The sequence below is a fragment of the Talpa europaea genome (assembly GCF_964194135.1).
Source record: "Talpa europaea genome assembly, chromosome: 13".
Classification (NCBI taxonomy): Eukaryota; Metazoa; Chordata; class Mammalia; order Eulipotyphla; family Talpidae; genus Talpa; species Talpa europaea.
Genome location: NC_140080.1, coordinates 68,940,002 through 68,961,146, shown reverse-complemented (window position 1 = coordinate 68,961,146; position 21,145 = coordinate 68,940,002). Strand labels below are relative to the sequence as shown.

The 21,145-nt window shown below is 36.1% G+C and overlaps 1 protein-coding gene across 1 annotated transcript in view; it reads left to right on the top strand.

Annotated features, from left to right (window-relative positions):
- Positions 1-496: 496 nt before the first annotated feature.
- The window catches only part of CCDC178 (coiled-coil domain containing 178), a gene marked incomplete at both ends in the record, with an annotated part of 283,078 nt that continues 262,429 nt past the window's right edge, over positions 497-21,145 (top strand). The window contains 6 exons of the mRNA XM_084252695.1: positions 497-623; positions 1,138-1,227; positions 4,688-4,827; positions 10,999-11,021; positions 13,694-13,773; positions 15,707-15,907. Of these exons, the coding sequence (XP_084108821.1) occupies positions 497-623; positions 1,138-1,227; positions 4,688-4,827; positions 10,999-11,021; positions 13,694-13,773; positions 15,707-15,907 (661 nt within the window). The remainder of the gene's footprint in view (positions 624-1,137; positions 1,228-4,687; positions 4,828-10,998; positions 11,022-13,693; positions 13,774-15,706; positions 15,908-21,145) is intronic.

Below are 21,145 nucleotides of genomic sequence, written 5' to 3'. Positions count from 1 at the left end.
TTGGCTATTTTAAATCTTTTGGATTCCACACAAATTTTTGGATTTTTTCTATTTCTGTGAGAAATGCCTTGGGATTTTGACAGCAAATGAATTTAATGGATATTTTAATAATATATACTCTTCTGTGTACTTGGAACATCTTTCCATTAATTGTATTCTTTAATTTTGTACGTCAGTATTTTTTTTTTTCCTTTTAGGTGTATAGCTCTTTCACCTCCGTGGTTAAATTTATTCCTAGGTATTTTATTCTTTTTGTGCTATTATAAATGGTATTGTTTTATCAGCTATAAGTACAGTTATCTATTATTGTGTTTGGTTTTTGTTTTATGAGAATATTACTTTCCATCCCTTCACTTTGAATCCACACATATCCTTAAACTAATGAATCTTTCATAGTCGCATATATTTCAGTCTTGTTTTCTCATCCATTCCTTTGTCATCCTTTATTGTTCCAAGTCATCTCTAGACATGTCTACCTTAGCAGTCTGTGGATAGGATGGAAGTGAAGCAAGTATATTATGCCATGCCCTCACAGGGTGCAGAGCTGATTATTTGCTCTATTCTTCCTTTTTCAATAAGGGGAACTTTTTTGAGTTATAAGATTCCTGCTGGCATCGAGTGGAGTTAGCTTGGGGGGAGGGATGATGCAAGCAAAAATGAATCTGTCTTCCTTCTGATTTTGTGTAGTTATTCCCAGTTTTTTTTTTTTTTTTTTTTTTTTTTTTTTTTTTTTTTTTACTCTGTTGCTAAAGTTTCTAAAGTGGATTGACTACTCTTGAACCCTTTCAAAACTATTCTGTGTGTGGATAATTGTTGATACTTGTTGGGGGACTGAAGCTAGATTCTTCTGCTTTGCTATTTTGGTGACACAGCTCTGGATGGTTTCTCTGTTTCATTTTTAATACGTGCATGCTATTTTGAATATCATTTTGTTAAAGTTAAGCCATCTGAAGAACACAGAGAAAACATGTAAAGGTATTCTGTTGTGGGTTTGGTTAATATTTGTATTATAGCTGCTTTTTGTATTATTGTTGCTTTTCCAAGGGCAAGCCTTTTATATCACTTTGCACATGTTTTTTCTTGTTTTAAAAACTTATCATTAACTGCTCACTGAAACATTTGTTTTCTTTTTAAAAGATAGTGCCACATCACAAGCTTTGGTTCTATTTGGCGCTCCAATGGAAGCTGTTGAGATTTTTCATGAAGACAAAATGACAAACACTGAAGGTGAGGACTGAATATAAATTGTGTAGTAAATTTTGAAATTTATCTATGTAGATAGATATACATATATTCATTTTTCAGTTTGCAATATCATATTTATTAAAAAATATGCCCTACAAATCATTAATAGTTAGCACAGTAGTTACATGTTTTATTTAAAATATATTGTTATTTGCAATTTGGTTTGTAAGAATTGTTTAAAATTTCAGAAATGTTTGAGTTATTTTTATTTTTTTTAAGATTTATTTATGCATAGAAGAGCTGAGGTGTAGGCCAGAGGTACAAGGGGGTGAGAGGATTCACCAGACAGAGTGGGGAGCAGAATAGGCAGACTGACTGAAATACACTGCTGAGGGGAGCAGCAGGGGAGACACAGGAGAGGTCTGCTGCTCCATGGGGGACAGCTCCCAGGCAGGGGATGGAACTCATGTTACAGTGGTAGGGATTGCTTCATAGTGCTGATACTTAACTTCTTGTGCAATCAGGGAGGCCCTTGAGTTGTTTTTAAATAAAAATCTCTATCCCTCATGCTGGACTAGCACTAACAGGTACTAGAACCTTCCCAGTTCACTGAGCACATGTTTCTTAAGAAGAAAAGTAGAACTAGTATTATAAGGTATGAAGTCTATAATTTAAAAATCATTCAGTGACAATCCATAAAAAATTATCTTTGAAATTTACAGTTACTGTTCACTGGTCACTACTGGCATTTGGGATTTTTTATTATTAATTTTTAATGATATATTTATTTATGCATACAAGACTGGGTTGGGATACAGGCCAGAAGTGTGTGTGTGTGTGTGTGTGTGTGTGTGTGTGTGTGTGAGAGAGAGAGAGAGAGAGAGAGAGAGAGAGAGAGAGAGAGAGAGAGGATTCACCATGGACAGGGTGGTGAGCAGAACAGGCAGACTGACTGAAATACATTGCTGAGAGGAGTAGCGGGCAAGACAGGAGAGGTCTACTGCGCCACCCTGTGGGTGGCTCCCTGGTCGGGGATCGAACTTGTGCTGCAAAGGCTGTGGATAGCTTCACAGTGCTGTGCTTAACCCCTTGCACCACCAGGGAGGCCCAGTACCGGCATTTGTTTAGATGTTTGAAGAGGATGAGAGTCTTTCTGAGCTTAATTCCATAAATACTCTTCCTGATTATTTGTGCACAGGATTCATGAGAAGGCATATATATGACTAAACATTAGTTCACTGTATCTTGAGGTTTTAGTTTAAAGGATCTTACATTTCTCCCTAACTATACATTTCATATGTTGTATGAGAAATCTGAGGTTAGAGACAGAGTAGTTTTAGCTTATGAAGCTCAGATAGTTTTCAGTGGAAGCTCAGATAGTTTTCAGTCAAGTCAAAAATTCAGTGCACTTGGACACCTACTTCAGTGATCTGGGTGTCTCTTCACAATGGGTAAATACCACGCATACATTAGCAAAACTATAATATGCAATTCTGGTTCTACCTTGAACTGCATATGATGCCATGACTTTTACATATTTTGCATGCAAATTTGGACTTCATTGTATTTTCTTGCCATATGTAAAATGTTAATCCTAAACCATAGGGGTGCTGTGAAAATTAATTAGTATACACTTAATAAGTGTAGAGTGGCACATGCAGAAAACTGTTAAATGAGTCATTACTATCCTTCTTTTCCCCACTGTAAATGAAGCAAAACAAATGTTTGAGTATAAGGAAAACTGTGGTTGTTAAATGTGTATTAAAACCTTATTTCTGGAGGGAAGAGCAACATGTGCTTATCAAGATATTTGGATAGGAGATTGACACATAATTTCAACGAACTTGTTCTTTATTAATTTGACTATTGCAGTGATGAAAATACATATATGTATATAGAGAAGAAAGATGGAATATAACACACATAAAAGAGTGAAAGCCTTCATATGCACTCAGAAGATGGTCAAAGGCCACTAACATAGGAGAGTGTTCGTACTGATGGCATGAAAGAACATTTGAAATTTAAAACCAAAGTGATATGTGAAACGTTGGATATTCTCCGAAATATAGTTTCAGAACTGTTTCTCTTTATTTTACCACATTTAAAAAGATGAAACAATGTTCACTATATCGGTTCTACTCTTCTTAGCTGGGGAGATACAGTGGTGGCCCCAGTTCTGATCCTGCCAGCTCTTTGGACTTGGATAAATTATGTAACATCTCCATGCCTTGGTTTTCCTCAATTATGTGATCAGTATAATAATCTCACTTCATAAGATTTTGAAGTTTAAATAAAATGTGGCATCAAAAGTATTTAGAATAATCCAATGCTTGGCACATTTCATAAAAATGTTAATCAGAGCAAATATATATGTGTAGATATATATAAATATAAAATAAACATACATCCATGTATATATACACATATACAAAGTACATATATTCATATATATTACATATTTTTATATATGGGGTAGAGTAAACACACTTTTATTTATAAATGAAATATGCCATTTTCACAGAGATTGTGTTTTTGGAGGAGGATATGATGAGATTTAATTTAAATGATGTTTAAAATACTGAAGTTTAAAGGAAGCTCTCTAAAGTATTTGCCATCTCGGTGGGTTGGCGCTGAAACAAAAGGCATCCTCTGGAGGCAACATCATTACTTCTGTGTTCTTCAAGGTCAACTGAAATGAGTTCATCACACTGTTCTCATTGAGGGGCTGAGCCTGTTTTGTGTCTTGCATTTAAGATCAGTGACTGCAGCTATAATCCAGCCCACTAGAGTTCTTAGAAGCAAAAGGTCTGCAAGTAAGCACTTTGGTGGAGTTTCATGGACAACTTTGCTGTGCTTCTGTAACCTTCAGTCTATTTGGGATATGCCAGGATTGGAATCACTGAGGCACATCGGACTGAGTGGATTTTATGATGAGTACAACTTGAATGCTATAGTGAGAACATCAATCACTTCTCGCATGAGACTCCAATTTTCAGAAATGGAAGGTAGAAAATGAGGTTATTATGAGGATGAAGGGGACCTGCTTTTATTTTTTTCAGCAAGAGAAACTCAGGCTGGACATAGGGAAGAACTTCTTCATTGTGTGAGTGCATGTACATTATTTGCACTGGAAGCTGTGGGTTCTCTTTGAAGGGAGAATTTAAAATATATTTCAAAGTCATTTTCAAGTGATTCAGGTTCTATTTAGAAACAAGTGGATTAACTTGTTCTCTGCCTTTCAAAATTTTTTTCACAGTTTTGTTCACAATGATAGAGTACATTTTAGCTATGCTTGAAGTTTTTTCTTGCTTCTTAACTTCATTTTTGTTATATTAAGTCATTGCATTTTAGTTTTTTTGAACCTTCATTTTATAATTTTCTGATTTAGCAATCTGTTTACCAAAGAAAGTTTGAGTATTGGTATTAATGAAAAATGTGTTTTTCATATTCTGAAATCAAGTTTTAGCACTCAGTATTTTGTACCCTTTGTGTTTTGTTTTAGTGGTGAATAAAGACATTTACTTTAGCTATCCATGTCGACGTCACAGCTGTTCATTAGTAAACATCCCAGCACCATGTGTCAACAAAATGATTTCACACATTCAAGATGTAGAGTCTAAAATACAGGAACATTTGAAAAGGGTAAGTAACATTAAACATATTAACAATTTTGTAGCATTTTATATAGAACCTATAACTGTCTGTTACTTAAAGAACCCAGGTAATAATTATTTTTTTAATGATACTTGGAATATTTATAGAATCTTTGCTTAGTTGCATAATTTGCTTATCTATACATATTTTTGATAGTTTCACTTCAGAAGGATGAAATGACCTTATTAAATAGATTTTTCCCCCTGTTTGTTCTTTACACAGAGGCAATCATGCTAAGTAGAAATTTCCATAAGCCAACTTGACTAGTAATTTAAATAATATTTACATCTTTTTTGGGGACACTAAACTGATTAGATGATTAGATGAGTAAATTTGTGTACAAAAGGACAGCATGCCCTTTTTAAATGAGTTATTTGTTCTAAATAAATACTGTCTTTTGAAAGACAATATAATGATTTTTCCTTTTTTTTAATCCTTTATTATTCTGGAGGAAATGTAATCTTAAAATCACTATGATTTTAAATTATTTTCAAAGGATGAGTTAGGTGTGATTGAAAATCTTCTCATATAATGTAATCTTTTATTACATTATATATTTCAGAGTATATTTAGACTACCCCATGAGTTACTGGGGACCTCTCCTACTTTATCCTTCATCACTGTTGCTGAAGGTGCTCTGATAGCATGCTAATGGGCAACTCATGATGCTGAGTCTAGGGTGTTGTCTCCTTCGGGAGCCATTAAAGTGCAGTTGTACAGATGGCAGCCTTTAAAGCTACTTTCTGTTACCTTAGGTGGAAATGGGGTTGGAGATGTCCTATAAGACAAATGCCCGCATGGGCCTCCCTGGTGGTGCATGGGGTTAAGTCGCTGCACTATAAAGCTACTGACAGCCACTATAGCACAAATTCTATCCCCGGCTAGGGAGCTACCCACATGGCGCAGTAGGCCTCCCCTGTCTCACCCCCTGCTCCCCTCAGCTGATCCGCCTGTTCTGCTCCCTAGTCTGTCTCTGGTGATTCCTCTCACCCCGCCTCCCCCGCCCCCATGTCTGGCCTACACCCCAGCTCTTGGATGCATTTAAAAAAAAAAAGACAAGTGCCTGTGTACCATGTGCACTCAATATACGTGAGTTATTGGTAATTCTACACTACTTATATTTAGTAGGTTTATTTTGTTACGTAATAGCATTATCTGATTCCACTGAATTTAAAGACTAGGAGACAAAACAACTAGATTAATTATCTCTAAATTCCCCAAATCTTATGTTTTATTATTCCAATTTATGGAAAAAGCTACTGAAATAATGAGGACAATTTGGTTCCTACAGTGTCCAGCAGCCAGCAAAAGAGATGAGGGTGTTGGTTTAAATCTCTCCTGCTGAGGTGCCACAATCTAAAAAGTATTGTTAAGGTGAAATAATGTTCTTGACTTTGACTTTGCTCAATCCACAGTGATATATCCCCCCAATGAAAGTTTTTTTTTTTTTTTCCTCTTTGGGGACTGTGTATAGTACAGTTAGGATTGAGGTGGAGTCAAGGACACAGAGAGTTGTCTAAATTTTTGTCTAAATAGTCAATAATGTCTCTCTAAAAACTAACTTGAAAACAGCTTAGTTGAGATAATTTACATGTCATAAAGTTTGCTATTTAGAGTGTGCAATTCAAAGGTTTTTATTGTACTTACAGAGTTACGTTACTATTACCAAAATAACAAAGACCACATATTACATGATCCCACTTATGTGAAATGTCCAGAACAGCCATTGGCAGAAAGCAGAACCCGTGCTTTCCTCGAGCTGGGGGCTACTGCTGATGGAGCTGGATTTTCTAGTTTGGGTTGATGTTTATTTTTAATGAGGATAACCTTAATCTTTTATTAGATAAAGCTTGATAAGTAATTATAAAGTTATCTATTTTGGATATGGGATACATTACATATATATTTAAAATGGTTAACTTTTTTAAAGATTTATTTATTTATGCATATAAGAGCTGGGGTACAGGGAAGAGATGCAGGGGGTGAGAGGATTCACCAGACACAGAGTGGAGAACAGGCAGACTGACTGAAATACACTGCTGAGGGGAGCAGCGGGCAAGACAGGAGAGGTCTGCTTCGCCATGTGGGTTGCTCTCTGGCTGTCGGGGGATCGAACTCTTGCTGCAGAGGCTGCGGATCACTTCATAGTGTGGTGTTTAACCCCTTGAGCCACCAGGGAGGCCTTACATTATATTTTTTAAAGATTATTTATTTATTGCATACAAGACCTGGGGTATAGGTCAGAGATGTGGGGTGTGTGTGTGAGAGGATTCACTAGAGAACTAGAGACAGAGTGGGGAGCAGAACAGGCAGATCTACTGAAATACACTGCTGAGGGGAGCAGGGGGCAAGACAGGAGAGTTCATGCTGTTCCGTGTAGGTTAGCTGCCTGGCTGGGGATCAAACTCATGCTGCATAGCTTCATAGTGCTGACACTTAACCCCTTAGCCACTGGGGAGGCCCATGGGATACATTAGATGAGTGAAAGATCGGTGTTTTTTTTTTTTTTTTTTTTTTTTTTTTGGTCATTACTCTTACAGTTTGCTTGCCCATCATACCAGAGTGATTTTCATTGTAGTTAGAATGAAAACTGTAGAGCTCATGATTGGCAGAATGCATCTTGCCATACGCATATCCAGTCACTTAAATTGTAGTTCTGAATATTGGAAAGAAAATTCACAGTAGATTTACTATGAATATTTTCTCTATATTTCTTTAAAGAATGAGAAAACACTGCAAAATGATGGAAATAATCACTTGCATAATCTCCCATATAAATAAAAGATTTTATTTAATTTTTCTTTCACTTTATTCTCCTGTTTAGACTAGAGATAGGTTTATATTCCAGATCTAAATTTCTTTTTTTTTAATTTTTGGTTTTTTGTTTGTATTGCTTTATTTGGTCTATTTTTTGTAACTTAGATTATTTAGGGAATTAACAAAATATTTGGTTTCTGTCTGATTTTTGGTTCTTAATTTTTTTAATTGAGGTAACACTGGCTTACATTATTGTTGGAATTTTGGAAACACAAGATTCCCCTCTCAGATATTGCTCCTGTAGTTCACCTGCCAATTTATCCATAGTCCATTGTGCTACCTTCCCTCTTTTTCTAAAACTCTCATCAACTTAAAATCTTGATCTTGCCCCTGTTTTCAAGAAAATTTTTATACCATACATTCTTTTAAGTATATCTCCTTTTCCCCGTATTCCTTCTTAGCATTTGAAAAGGGGTTGTCTAAATTTATTATTTAATTCCTTACTTCCCTGTTCATTCTTTGTAATCTGGATATTGTCGTCATTATTGGAATGAAAAGACTTCCAGAAAAGTAACCATGTTTTTTTTTTTTCTTTTACATGCCATATACTTACATATACACAGTTTCTAACCTTTTGTGACTAGATAAAGCGTTTATTTGGTTACCATTGAGCAATCTGTTCTCAACTCAGCAGGACAATTTTTCTGGTTCTTGCCTGGACCAATCATGTAGATACAAACATCTGCTAACTCTACTGGGAATAATAATGAAGAGGGACTCACTCAAATATCTAGTGGCTTAGAGAGTATTCTACGAGGACATACCTCAGTGTGCAAATGCTTAACAAAGCTTGCTTGTGTCATATTTGCCAAAGTCCCACAAAGCAAATCACATAGACAATCCCACTGTTAATATGGTAGCATATTAGATAAGATGTGGATGCCAGGAAACATGATTTTTGGGGGATGATTTAATGACAGTCTATCAGTTAGTCTATTGGCAACATTGTTAACACTTCCCACTGCAAACTATTCACCTCCTCAAAAAAAGTCTTATTACTGCATGGTATTGTGCAGAGGTCCTCGATAACACATTCTGCCACACTTCTGATCAAAATGACTGACATTCTTTGGTGCAGCTTCTTTTGATCCAAAGATGTGAGAATTAAAATGACAAGTTATAGTCTGCTTTTGAATATTTAGCATAGGATGATGAGGCTGGAGCAGAATAATCACAATAGACAGACACTCTCACTTGAAAAGGGAAAGCATGGCAAAGGCACACACCTTTCATTGATGTATAAATTGTGAAATTTATGAGGGCCCATGTTGCAAGGTCTGTTAAAGCTGGGAGCAAGGCATGTTTCTTGATGAGGGTTCAGTTCTGCTCCTTGGGAATACTTTCCTAATTTGTTGTTCCTGTTTCTTTGCTCTATTCTCTGAGCTCTTGGCTCTGAGAAGTACTTTCATTTCCACAAGAAATAATACCCCAATAGCTATAAACATTTTCCTGTGTTAGTTTTCATGGATCCATAATATTACATAGTGGATTAGTTAACAACAGAAATTTATTTTTCTCACAGTTCTGGAAGCTTAGAAGTCCAAGATCAAAGTATCTTCAAGGTTGGATAATGTTGAGGATCCCCTTTCTGGCCTGGGGACCACTGCCTTCCCACTGTGTCCTCACATTCCTTCCTCTGTGCCCACATAGAGACAGAGTGAACTCTGGTGGCTCTTCTGATAAGAACACGAGTCTGAATGGACTAAAACCCCACCTTTATAACCTCATTTAATAAACAAAGAGTCAGAAAAAAGACTTCCAAGATGACCATAGGTCTGGAGCATACAGCAGCAGAGGGGCAGGGAGACAGGTCAAAGCAGGGGAGAGAAGAGCACAAGGGACTAAAGTGATGGTTCACAGGTGCTATCGTGGAGGGAGAACTATAGGGAATACACCCCTGGGGGGGAGTCAGATATTGTACAAACATAAGCAATGATTTAAGAAATAAATTTAAAAAAGAATATTTAGCTCTTGAAAAGGCACATTGGAGATTAGAGTTTCAACCTATGAATTGGGGGTAGGGAGTAAGGGGTAGAATTTAGTTCATTAATATTGCCATAATAAGTTGGGTTTAAATCCATGTATCAAAAGTCATACGTATGACATGCAAACATTTTCTCCTGTAATATAGGCTACCAGAAGGGAAGAGAGGAAAAGGATGGGTAAATTGGGTAAAAGAGCCTAACTGTATAGTGAAGCATTGGACTTTAATTGGTGAACTTAATGAGGCACATTTACATGCTGATTTTTAATGATGCATACCTGAAACTTATATAATGCTGTAATGCAACTATACTTCAATTTTAAAAATAAAATAGTAATAAGAAAAACATATTTTTCTTTTTTTTTTTTATAGAGGCATGCTTTATTTATTTGTTTGCTGGTTTGTTTGTTTGTTTTGTTTATACATGCACTGGGTACAGTCAGAAGCGCGGGAGGGTGAGAGAATTCACCAGAGCCAGAGCGGGGAGCAGAGCAGGCAGAAGGACCGAAGTACACTGCTGAGGGGAGCAGCGGGCGGCAGGAGAGGTCTGTGCGCCATGTGGGACCCTCCTCTGGTGGCCGGGGAGCAGCCGGGGATCGAACCGGGCCGCAGAGGCCGCGCGCAGTTTCGCAACCCAGCGCTCAACCGCTGCGCCACCGGGGAGGCCCAGAAAAACATATTTTTCAGTGTTTTATTGATACATATATTTTTTCTGATGAAAATTTTTTATGATATAGGAATTGAAGAGAGGTAATCATGTATACTAATCTGACATCTTGAATTGGAATTCATAAAAACCATAACATTCTGACAGTAATTTTTTTGTAATTTCTGACTTTTATAATCTAAGCTGCTATTAGAACATACCTGTAGTCATGAATACAAGGAGTTTATAATTCCAAGGGGGAACTACACTATAGGAAATTAAATATTTGTGAACAATCATGTAATTATGTATTTACCAGTTTTGGAAGACATATTAAAATTCATTGGATAACAAGTGCTTCTGATTGTCTGTAAAATCTTTTTTTTTTAGCATTTGAACTGATCCCTTTATAGCATTTGAACTGATCCTGAGTTTATAGCATTTGAACTGATCCTTCAGGAGGGGGTAAGATTTAGAAACACAGGTGAAAGTTGGGAATAATTAGGTGGGAATAATAATAAATTGATAGAATAGGCAGTAGAAATATATACTTGTTTAGAAATAGCAGAGAATATTATTTGATAGAAGTATAATGCAGTATGTGAATTAGAATGTTCACAATTTTATCAGTGAGTTCAAGATTAAGTTAAGTTTACTATTACTTTTAAAGTATTTAAATTTTGATTTTTATTGAGATCTTTTATTTTGACAGTTTGAAACTACTTTGGAAGAATGGTAAGAACCTTTTCTGCTCCCTTTATTACTTTATGTTAAAATTTTGATGACTAATCTGCTGTAGATAAACTTCATTTCTAAAAGAACAAGGAAACAAAAGCAGAAATTTTCATATGGGGCTATTACTGAAAATGGCAGAGTAGGAAAAATATCAAGTGCTCCTTTCACCTCAAATATAATTATAATAGTTGCCAAAAAAGGATCAGATTCAATTTTTGCAGAAATATGGAATCTAGTTAAAAAAATACAGCAACGAGGAGAAAATTTAATGAACAAAAAGATTGCTGGATCACATTGAGCTAGTACTGTGACATTTCTATTGTCCATTTGTCATCCTCCAGATTTGTGGTGGCAATGAAGAAAGCGGCCAGTACTTACGGTATAGATTGCTAACACCAGAGGGAACAATTCAGATCTTATTCGCAAAGAATCATGTTTCAGTGTTTTGATCTATCCAGTGACTCCTTATCGGATCCACAGTTGTGCTTGTCTTTGCCAGGCTTAGAGCAATCACAGAGTCATGCTTTGTCCAATGCTTGTGGAAAGTATTTGAAGGCATATTCTTGCCAGTATTGACTAAGGTTATGGATAAAAATTGGATAAAAATTTGGAAAAGCACTGAAAAGTTCAGAATATCTGGGATAGAAGAAATTAGCAAAGCAGACACCTGAAGGAATAGGGTTTTTCAAAGTCCTTATAAATGCTGGAGATTCACATGTTTAAATCACATGTTGAAACTTAGGACCAGTGCAAGATGGATGCTCAGAAAGGACCTGAGAAGACCTTCATCTTTTACCTCTGACTGACCTTTAAAATCTGCATAGGCAGGAGTTTAAGGTAGAGGCAGAGTTATAAATAATGTTGGATAAGCATTAAAGAAGTACTCCAACATCAAGCCAATTTGCTAAAATTGGGGTAATATTTTTTTTTTCTTTTCTGTTTTTTTTTTTTTTTTTCCTCTAGGCATTTAAGATAGTTTCCAAAAAAAAAAAAAAAAAAACAGGTTAATCAGTAAGCTAGTGAAATACTTACTTCAAGGGTTACAAGTAAGGGTGACAAAATATAGATATGAAAAGTGCCCAGAAGAATAACTAAACAATCAAATTGCAATGAACCACAACAAGGAACAACACACCCAATATAGGAGTGTAATCTAATTTCCATTTTACATTAAAATATTAAAAATGTTTAGTTTTATAAAAAAAAATTGAGGCAGGCAAAGAAGAAAAAAATGTTCCAGTAACAAGGGAAGAGAAGAAAAAAATAGTGGAAATGAGCTCTGAAGAAACCCAGCATTGGACATTTAACCAACTGTCTTAAATATTCTCAAAGAGATCAAGAAAACCATAGACTCAGAACTAAGCAAAACCAGGGGTACGAATAGCTCAACAAATGTGGAATATTGTAAAACGATTGAAGAACAAAATAACATTTTGGAGATTAACAAGTACAATAAATAAGGTGAAAAACTAGACATATTTACCAACAGATTTGAGCAAGCAGAGGAAAGAATCAGTGAAACTGAAGAAGGGGGTAATAGAGATTATTCAAGATAAGAAGTAGCTATACTGATTCTATCTGCTATTGTTGATAGAAGGACTTTAGCCATCAGGGACTTTAGGTGTCTGTTATATATATGACATTTTGTAATTAGTAATACTTCATTAATAATGAAAAATAATTTAGTAATGAAATAAAATGAAACTCTTGGCTATTGTGTTGATAGTGATTTTCTTACAACTTCTATTAGAAAAAAAAAAGATTCTAATACAATGAGAACTAGTTTAGGAGTCAAGAATTGATCAGAGAAATACTGCCAAATATTTCATTATTCAACACATAGAATTTTTAACTGAAAGAGAACTATAAAAATATATAAGAATGATTTGGACATTTTTTTTTTTTTTTTTTTTTTTTTTTTTTTTTATAGAGGCATGCTTTATTTGTTTGCTGGTTTGTTTGTTTTTGTTTTGTTTATACATGCACTGGGTACAGTCAGAAGCGCGGGAGGGTGAGAGAATTCACCAGAGCCAGAGCGGGGAGCAGAGCAGACAGAAGGACCGAAGTACACTGCTGAGGGGAGCAGCGGGCGGCAGGAGAGGTCTGCGCGCCATGTGGGACCCTCCTCCAGTGGCCTGGGAGCAGCCGGGGATCGAACCGGCGCCGCAGAGGCCGCGGGCAGCTTCGCAACCCAGCTCTCAACCGCTGCGCCACCGGGGAGGCCCTGATTTGGACATTTTAATTTCCAATTTGGACAAGTTAATAAAACCTTATTAACTTCAAATCTGAAATGGTATTTTTGCTTGTAAATTATATTGGTTCTCTAAACCTAGTAAACTGAAATTAGAGAAATAACTCACCCAAATTTTTCCCAATAAGAACTCCCTTTTTTCTGATAGTAACACTCTTGGAAATACCAGTTTCATTAACCAAAATTGCTTCTTTAATATTACCTCACAAATTTTCTGGTCATTTGTTATCAATTTGACATTTTCATTAATTTACTGTGAGGTTGTGAGCCCATTATCTATTAAATTTTTGCTATATAAATCTTCTATATAGTAGAATCAGCATGCACAATGTGAATTCAGTGTAAGAGTATCACCTAAAATTTCACTAAATTTAAGTGTAACACTCCTATATTAATTAGTTGTGTCTTTCCTATTATATAGGAGCAGAATTTCTTCCACCAAAGACCTGAAAGAAGGTTGGAGTCTTACACCAGTGGAAGAGGTAAAACCAGAAGAAAGAGGTAAATCTGTACCTTATATTTTGATAAGTATAATTATATCTAAAAGCTCATTTACTTTCATTAGTTTACTTCTAATTTCACAGTAATCAAATTTATAAATGTTATATATTATCTTTTTCCTGAGTATGCAGTGATTCCTGTCTACCTCAAGATTAACTGTAATTTAGGGCTGTTCAGTTGAACTTTAGATGTTGTATATCACACTACTGAATGCAGTATCTGCTAGCCACAGCTAGCTGTTGAGCATGTGACATTTGATAGTGAGAGTGAGGAATTTAACTTTTAAGTTTAACTTTAAATTTACATTTAAATACAATATTGTCTTTCATGGTTACCAAATTGAACATTACATTTCTTAGTCCTTCTCTTCCACCCTTTTTCTCCCCCCTTCACATATATGTGTATGTATATATGTGTGTGTATTATACATACACACATACATCATATATATATTATTGTAAGAATATTAATCTTTATATATATACACATATAAGTACATATGTGTGAAATAATTTATATGCTGGTAAAAAATTAAAATTTTCTCAACATATTTGACTATATTTTTGAATTTAAACACCTCTTCCTTTTTACAAATAGTGTTTTCACAAATAGTGTTTTAAACATCTTCCTTTAGTGAAGGATTACTAATATAGTCAGGAACGTTAAAAGAAGGATTTTTTTCTAGTCAATAATGTCTTTTACAGTTAGGTGATACTTCTACTGTTTTCCTTTTCACTTATTATGTCTGCAATGAATGAAAACCTCATTCATTACTTCCTTATTTTTCACATGATATACGCTGGGAGAAAAGACTGAGATATTAATGGTCACAAAAATATATATGGTCAAAATAACAGCTAAATTAACTATAATTATGTTAATTAAAAACATATATATTTGATTGTAAAACTTAACACTTGGCCCTCTTGGTTGCTCAGGGTTTAAAAACAGCACTATGCAGGTATCGCCAGCTATCGTGCTAAAATTCTTAGACAGTTCCACAAAATTAGTAGTGGAAACAGTCGCTGTTGACCTGTCAGTTATCACCATTGTGTTATACTTCCTCCTATGAGAAAATTATTGTCACAAAAAGAAAGAAAGAATGAAACCGAACAAAACAAAGGTCTAGTGTATTAGTTGTCTTTTTTCATGAGCCAGTTTTAATTTTTTTCCTCCAGCCTTTGTTCTTTGGGGACTTCCTTTTTCGACACTTTGTGTTTATTTATGTCTTCTTGTCATGTCACATTCTGGTAAAAGTCACTGTTTACTAGTATAAATCCCACCAGAATAGCACCCATATCTGCCTTACTGATCTGTCTCCAAGAAGAGAACATTGCTTGGAACATAAACGACTTTCTACCCTTATCTTCCATAAATAGCTGAATGAATACCTGTGTAAATCATTTTGTTAGCATTAAACCATACCATTATAGAACTGTCAATTTGGAGTCATAGATAATTCTCATTAAAGGACTTCGTTTTATAAATGAATCAATAGAATTTAGAAATGAATGAATTTCTGGCAAGGCTAGCCAGGAATGTTATTATTTGATAAGATAAAAATTTAATGTCTTTTTTCCTAGAAACTATGCATATTTTCAGTATTTATCTGATATAATGATTATGATCTGATTTTCTCATAGAGTACAAGGAAATATAAACATAATTTAAAAGTAAAGCAGTATAATACATCTTATGAAAAGGATATTGGTTGAGATTTAGCTATTTTAATTATCTTACACAATATTCATTTAAAGTCTTTTTGCTGGTTATATTCAGTGTTATGATTGTATTATAATAAAACTACCTTTTAAAAGCTAATTCATTTTTCTAAAACAAATATAAATATTTAAAAATGAATAGTGATACAATTAATACCCATGATCTTATCACCTGATTCATGGGCAAATGTGAATATATATTCTTAATTTAGATGAAAAGTGTCCAGAATTAAAGCAGGAAATGGAAACATTGCTGTCAGAGGCCATTCATCTCATTAAGAGTCTAGAAACTGACCGTGCAGAAGCTGAAGAAGCTTTAAGACAACAAAAATCAAGAAAGGAATTGATTAATATGAAAATTGATTCCTGGTCAATCTGGAGACTTCAAGAAATCCCATTAGCTGTGCAGAGAGGTAATAATAAGAAATTTTCATATTGTTATTTACTTTGTTAGAGAGGTATGGATAATCAGTTGAAGGCTTTGAATAAAAAAATCAGGCATCTTGAGAGTGAGGCAGAGTGACAGTTTGCATTCAAATCAGTGTACTTTGAAAGATGCTTTTAATGATCATGCCAAGTTCAGAGATATAAACTGGGACTACATTGGTGTTAGAAATTCCTTGGAATTTATAGTACCCGAGGGCTTGCAAACATTTGGCAAGTTTTTCCTATGACTCCAGTATTTGTTTTTAGAAATTTAAAGTGACTGCCAGTTGGTATCATTAGCCACATGTTTAAATTTAGAAAAACAAGAGTTCTAAGTGATATTGTAGAAACTAAACGCATCTGCTTATGGGAATTTTGTAGTAAATTTGCTTTGGGTACTTCTTGTAGGCAGTGAAACTTAAGATGTTTCCAAGATTCAAGTAGTTAACAAATGCTTAAAAAGGATATGCTCTTGTTTAGACTAGGGTGAGGGACCTGTGGTTAAGTATTAAACAGTCTAAAGGTGTGGGAATTTTTTTTTTAAAGAGGTATGTATTATTTATTTATTTGTTTGTTTATACATGCACTGGGTACAGTCAGACGCGCAGGAGGGTGAGAGAATTCACCAGAGCCAGAGTGGGGAGCAGAGCAGGCAGAAGGGCCGAAGTACAGTGCTGAGGGGAGCAGTGGGCGGCAGGAGAGGTCTGCGCGCCATGTGGGACCCTCCTCCGGTGGCCGGGGAGCAGCTGGGGATCGAACCGGCGCCGCAGAGGCCGCGGGCAGCTTCGCAACCCAGCGTTCAACCGCTGCACCACCGGGGAGGCCCTAGGTGTGGGAATTTTTAATTCTCCTAAATCTGTGCCTACCAAACATGCCTTACTTCCTGATTCTGCCTACACCTGGAAATTTTTCACACTATCAGGGTAAAAATTTTAATTCAAGATGCACATGCTTTAGAAATGGGTTCTCTTAGGGTTCCCATATATCCTGTCCATTAAGCCAAGATACCTTTGAGAGAAAAACAGTAACATTCAAATTATGTGTCCAACTGAGTCCACACATAGATCTATGCTATGTCTTCAAAAAACACAAACTCCAACATGGTTGTACACATTCCAAGGAATTGCAAGAAAAATCCTTCAAAAAAATCAAATTTTTTTTCAAATTATAAAAAGATTAGAACTTTTATTTATATTTAAAAATGTTATCTTGCAGTTCTGTTTCTGAATAGTATTTAGCTTATGCGTATACTACTAATATCATAAGTATAAAATTTATAAATACAGACACGAACACATTAATATTAGTGATTTAGAGGTACCCAAGGTTACAACAGGGTAGGAATAGACATCCTGGGAAATTCTTGGATTTATGAACAGATTCATATTCACATCCACAGGGAATTATCTGCAATTTAGCAAGTTATTTGGGTGTTACTTCCTTGTCATAGTAGTGACAGAAAAGTCAATGTCGCAGAGAGGTTGATTCAACATTTTGCTGATCAGTTGATATATGATCTCATATACCCTTTATAAGAGAGCTTAGGTATTGTAGTTTAGGACCTATATATAGTTCTGCTTAAGAAATTACCAGGGGCCTCCCCGTTGGCACAGCGGTTGAGCGCTGGGTTGCGAAGCTGCCCGCAGCCTCTGCAGCGCCGGTTCGATCCCCGGCTGCTCCCCGGCCACCGCAGGAAGGTCCTGCATGGCGTGCAGACCTCCCCTGCCGCCTGCTGCTCCTCTCAGCAGTGTGCTTCGGTCCTTCTACCTGTCCCGCTCCCAGCTCTGGCTCTGGTGAATTCTCTCACCCTCCCACGCTTCTGACTGTACCCAGTGCTTGTATAAATAAATAAACAAATCTTAAAAAAATAAAAGAAATTATCAGAATAAAATTTAATTGAGATGCATAAATGCTCATTGTAATTAATGTATTTATTTATTTTTTTTATTTATTTTTTATTTTTTTATTTTTTAAGAGAGGCATGTTTATTTATTTAGTTATTTGTTTGTTTGTTTTGATTATACATGCACTGGGTACAGTCAGAAGCGCGGGAGGGTGAGAGAATTCACCAGAGCCAGAGCGGGGAGCAGAGCAGGCAGAAGGACCGAAGTACACTGCTGGGGGGAGCAGCGGGCGGCAGGAGAGGTCTGCGCGCCATGTGGGACCCTCCTCCGGTGGCCGGGGAGCAGCCGGGGATCGAACCGGCGCCGCAGAGGCCGCGGGCAGTTTCGCAACCCAGTGCTCAACCGCTGCGCCACTGGGGAGGCCCGTAATTAATGTATTTTTAATGATGGAATACATCCTTGCCATTGGTGATTAATTTATTGTTTTGGTTGCCTTTTATTCCATGCTATTAAAGATATGTTTAAGAAACTGACACTTATGTTCATCTGCCTTGTTTTAAGTAGCCAACACATGCAATGAAGTTTAATTTCATTACTACCGTGAATTTAATACCTTCTGCTTGTAACAAATTCCTAAATAGTAATGTGCTTTTAGGAATATGTTTATTTTATGATGACATATGTAATGTATAATGTATAAATTTTTATGACTTTTCTTACAAATTATATAATTACATATTTTGTGGTTTTAGTCTCAGTCTTTCACCTATATGACAGGAAAAAGTTCTGCTCTCCACAGTTTTGACATTAAGTATGATGTATGTAGTTGAGAAAAATTTTTATAAAATTAAATTCATGTTTTTCTAGATATATTGAGGTTTATGTGTCCAGATCCATCCATCCCTAAGCACCCCAACCCCCACTTGTATTTTTCCTTTTGTGGATCATGAGAATGATTCATAAAAGACTACATCAAAGATATCTTCTGCTATCTGTCTTCCTGTTGGGTTCAGCCAATAATAATCAGTGGCAAGAGACCATGGGAAATAATAGAGAAGAGTATGGCTGGAGTATTTCCACCCTTGCTACCTTCTTCTTGGTCACTGCATACCTCTCATCAAAATGACAACACATGGCACCTGATAGACAGTCAATAATCTTAAAAAATACCTTTTCTTTTTCCTATTAAAAAGATAAATGGAAATAAGTTTTTCATCATGAAATGGGTGCTCTGTGAACTTACAATTTATAAAACTGGATGTGTACAGCAATGTTTTCTTATAAAATAAGAGCACCTATTTTCTTCCTTAGTAATACAAATAAGCTAATGACTCAGATGTCCCTGCTGCTTCCATTGTACTTGTTTCTATACATTCCCTATTTTCCCCCAACCTGAATTTATGATTCCATGTGTACTTCCCCCTGGCCATCTAATGGGAGAGAAAAGTAAAATAAATGATTTTAATGGTTTATTGACATGATATTGGGAAGTGCTATATTAAAATCTCTTGAAGACGGGCCTCCCCTTGTGGCACAGAACGTGAGCCCTGGGCTGCAAAGCTGCCTGCAGCCTCTGCAGCACTGGTTAGACCCCCGGCCACCAGCGAGGGTCCCACATGGCACGCAGACCTCTCCTGCCGCCCGCTGCTCTCCTCAGCAGTGTACTTCGGTCCTTCTGCCTGTTCTGTTCCCCGCTCTGGCTTTGGTGAATTCTCTCACCCTCCCACGCTTCTGACTGTATCCATTGCTCGTATAAATAAATAAATAAATCTTAAAAAGAAAAAAATAAAATCTCTTGAAGACAAGTCACCTTGAAGAAGAAATGCTATGAAGTTCACATGGAAATGGCAAAAGGGATGTCAGAGTGTTCAGTAAATCTGTTAGAATGTTTTGGGGATTGACCTTTCAGAGAGGATACAATATGAAGGTAATGGTGTCTCAGAAATACTCATAGAGTGCCTCTACTATGGAGGAAGACCTTAGTAATTAATAGAACGTTGAATCTTCTATTTTTTTGTCAATAACATTATTTGTTATGTGAATAAATCAGTTAGTACTACAATCCTTTGTAAAATATCCCCTTGCAGCTCAATGACTTACAACACTAAAATTTTTATTATTCCACTCATTAAGTTTGTGGGTTAACTAGGGAGGATCATATACACACAATATATCCAATGGACTTGGCTCAAGACTTTGGATTCAGGTCTGCTTCATGTGTTTCTCATTCTCTTTAGCTGGTAGCTCCTAGAGACATGACTTTCACATGACAAATGACAAGAGTACAAGAGTGAGTAGAAACATAGGATGTCCCTCAAGCTGTTAGCTTGAAACTGGCATGCTCTCACTTGTACTCATAGCCTCTGGCCATAATAATATATCTAAACCAAGAATTTATGTGACAAGAAAATATCTCTGTCCCAAGGGAGTGGATAGTCAACAACTGATCTATCAATAACACCTTGCTTCTTATGTCTCTCCATGATCTTTGTGTTGTTTTACTATAATTTCTACATTTTATGGTGATCTCATCATTTTCTGCTATTATTTTCTATGCAAGTCAGTAGGCTTTTCCTGCTTTTTTGCCTCTGTTAGGATCCTAGGAATTTTATTGGTTCTAGACTATTATATTAATTTCTTAGCTTGAATTTTGATTTCTAAATCTTCAGAAGTTTCACCTTTGAGTTTTTTTACGTCCTTGAAATCATCTTCCACCCATTGCATAATTACTGTTTTCTATCCATGTGTATCTATCTATTTCAGTATAAAACAGTCCATTTTTTAGTGTTAAAAGCTAATTCAATTTCTTTACTGGTTTTAGATCTCTTCTGTTTTCTCTTTGGTTTTTAATTAAGTTCGATAATTTGTGTCCTCTGAGGAATTTGTCCATTTCATTTTAGTTGTCTAATTTAGTGGCATGTTGTTTATGATATTCTCTTGTAATTATTTAAATTTTATAGCAGCAATAATGATGGCATCTCTCATTTTCTATTTTATTAATTTGTACACTATCTCTCTTTTAAAATCAATTTTATCTTTTTTAAAAGTCACTTTTTGCTCTTGATTTTTTTTTAAAGATTTATTTATTTATTTATACAAGCACTGGGTACAGTCAGAAGCACGGGAGGGTGAGAGAATTCACCAGAGCCAGAGCGGGGAGCAGAGCAGGCAGAAGGACCGAAGTACACTGCTGAGGGGAGCAGCGGGCGGCAGGAGAGGTCTGTCGCGCCATGTGGGACCCTCGCCAGCAGCCGGGGATCTAACTGGTGCTGCAGAGGCTGCGGACATCTTCGTAGCCCAGCGCTCAACCGCTGCGCCACCAGGGGAAGCCCTGCTCTTGATTTTTTGTGGTCCAGTTTTGATGTAACTGCTTTCTTTCTC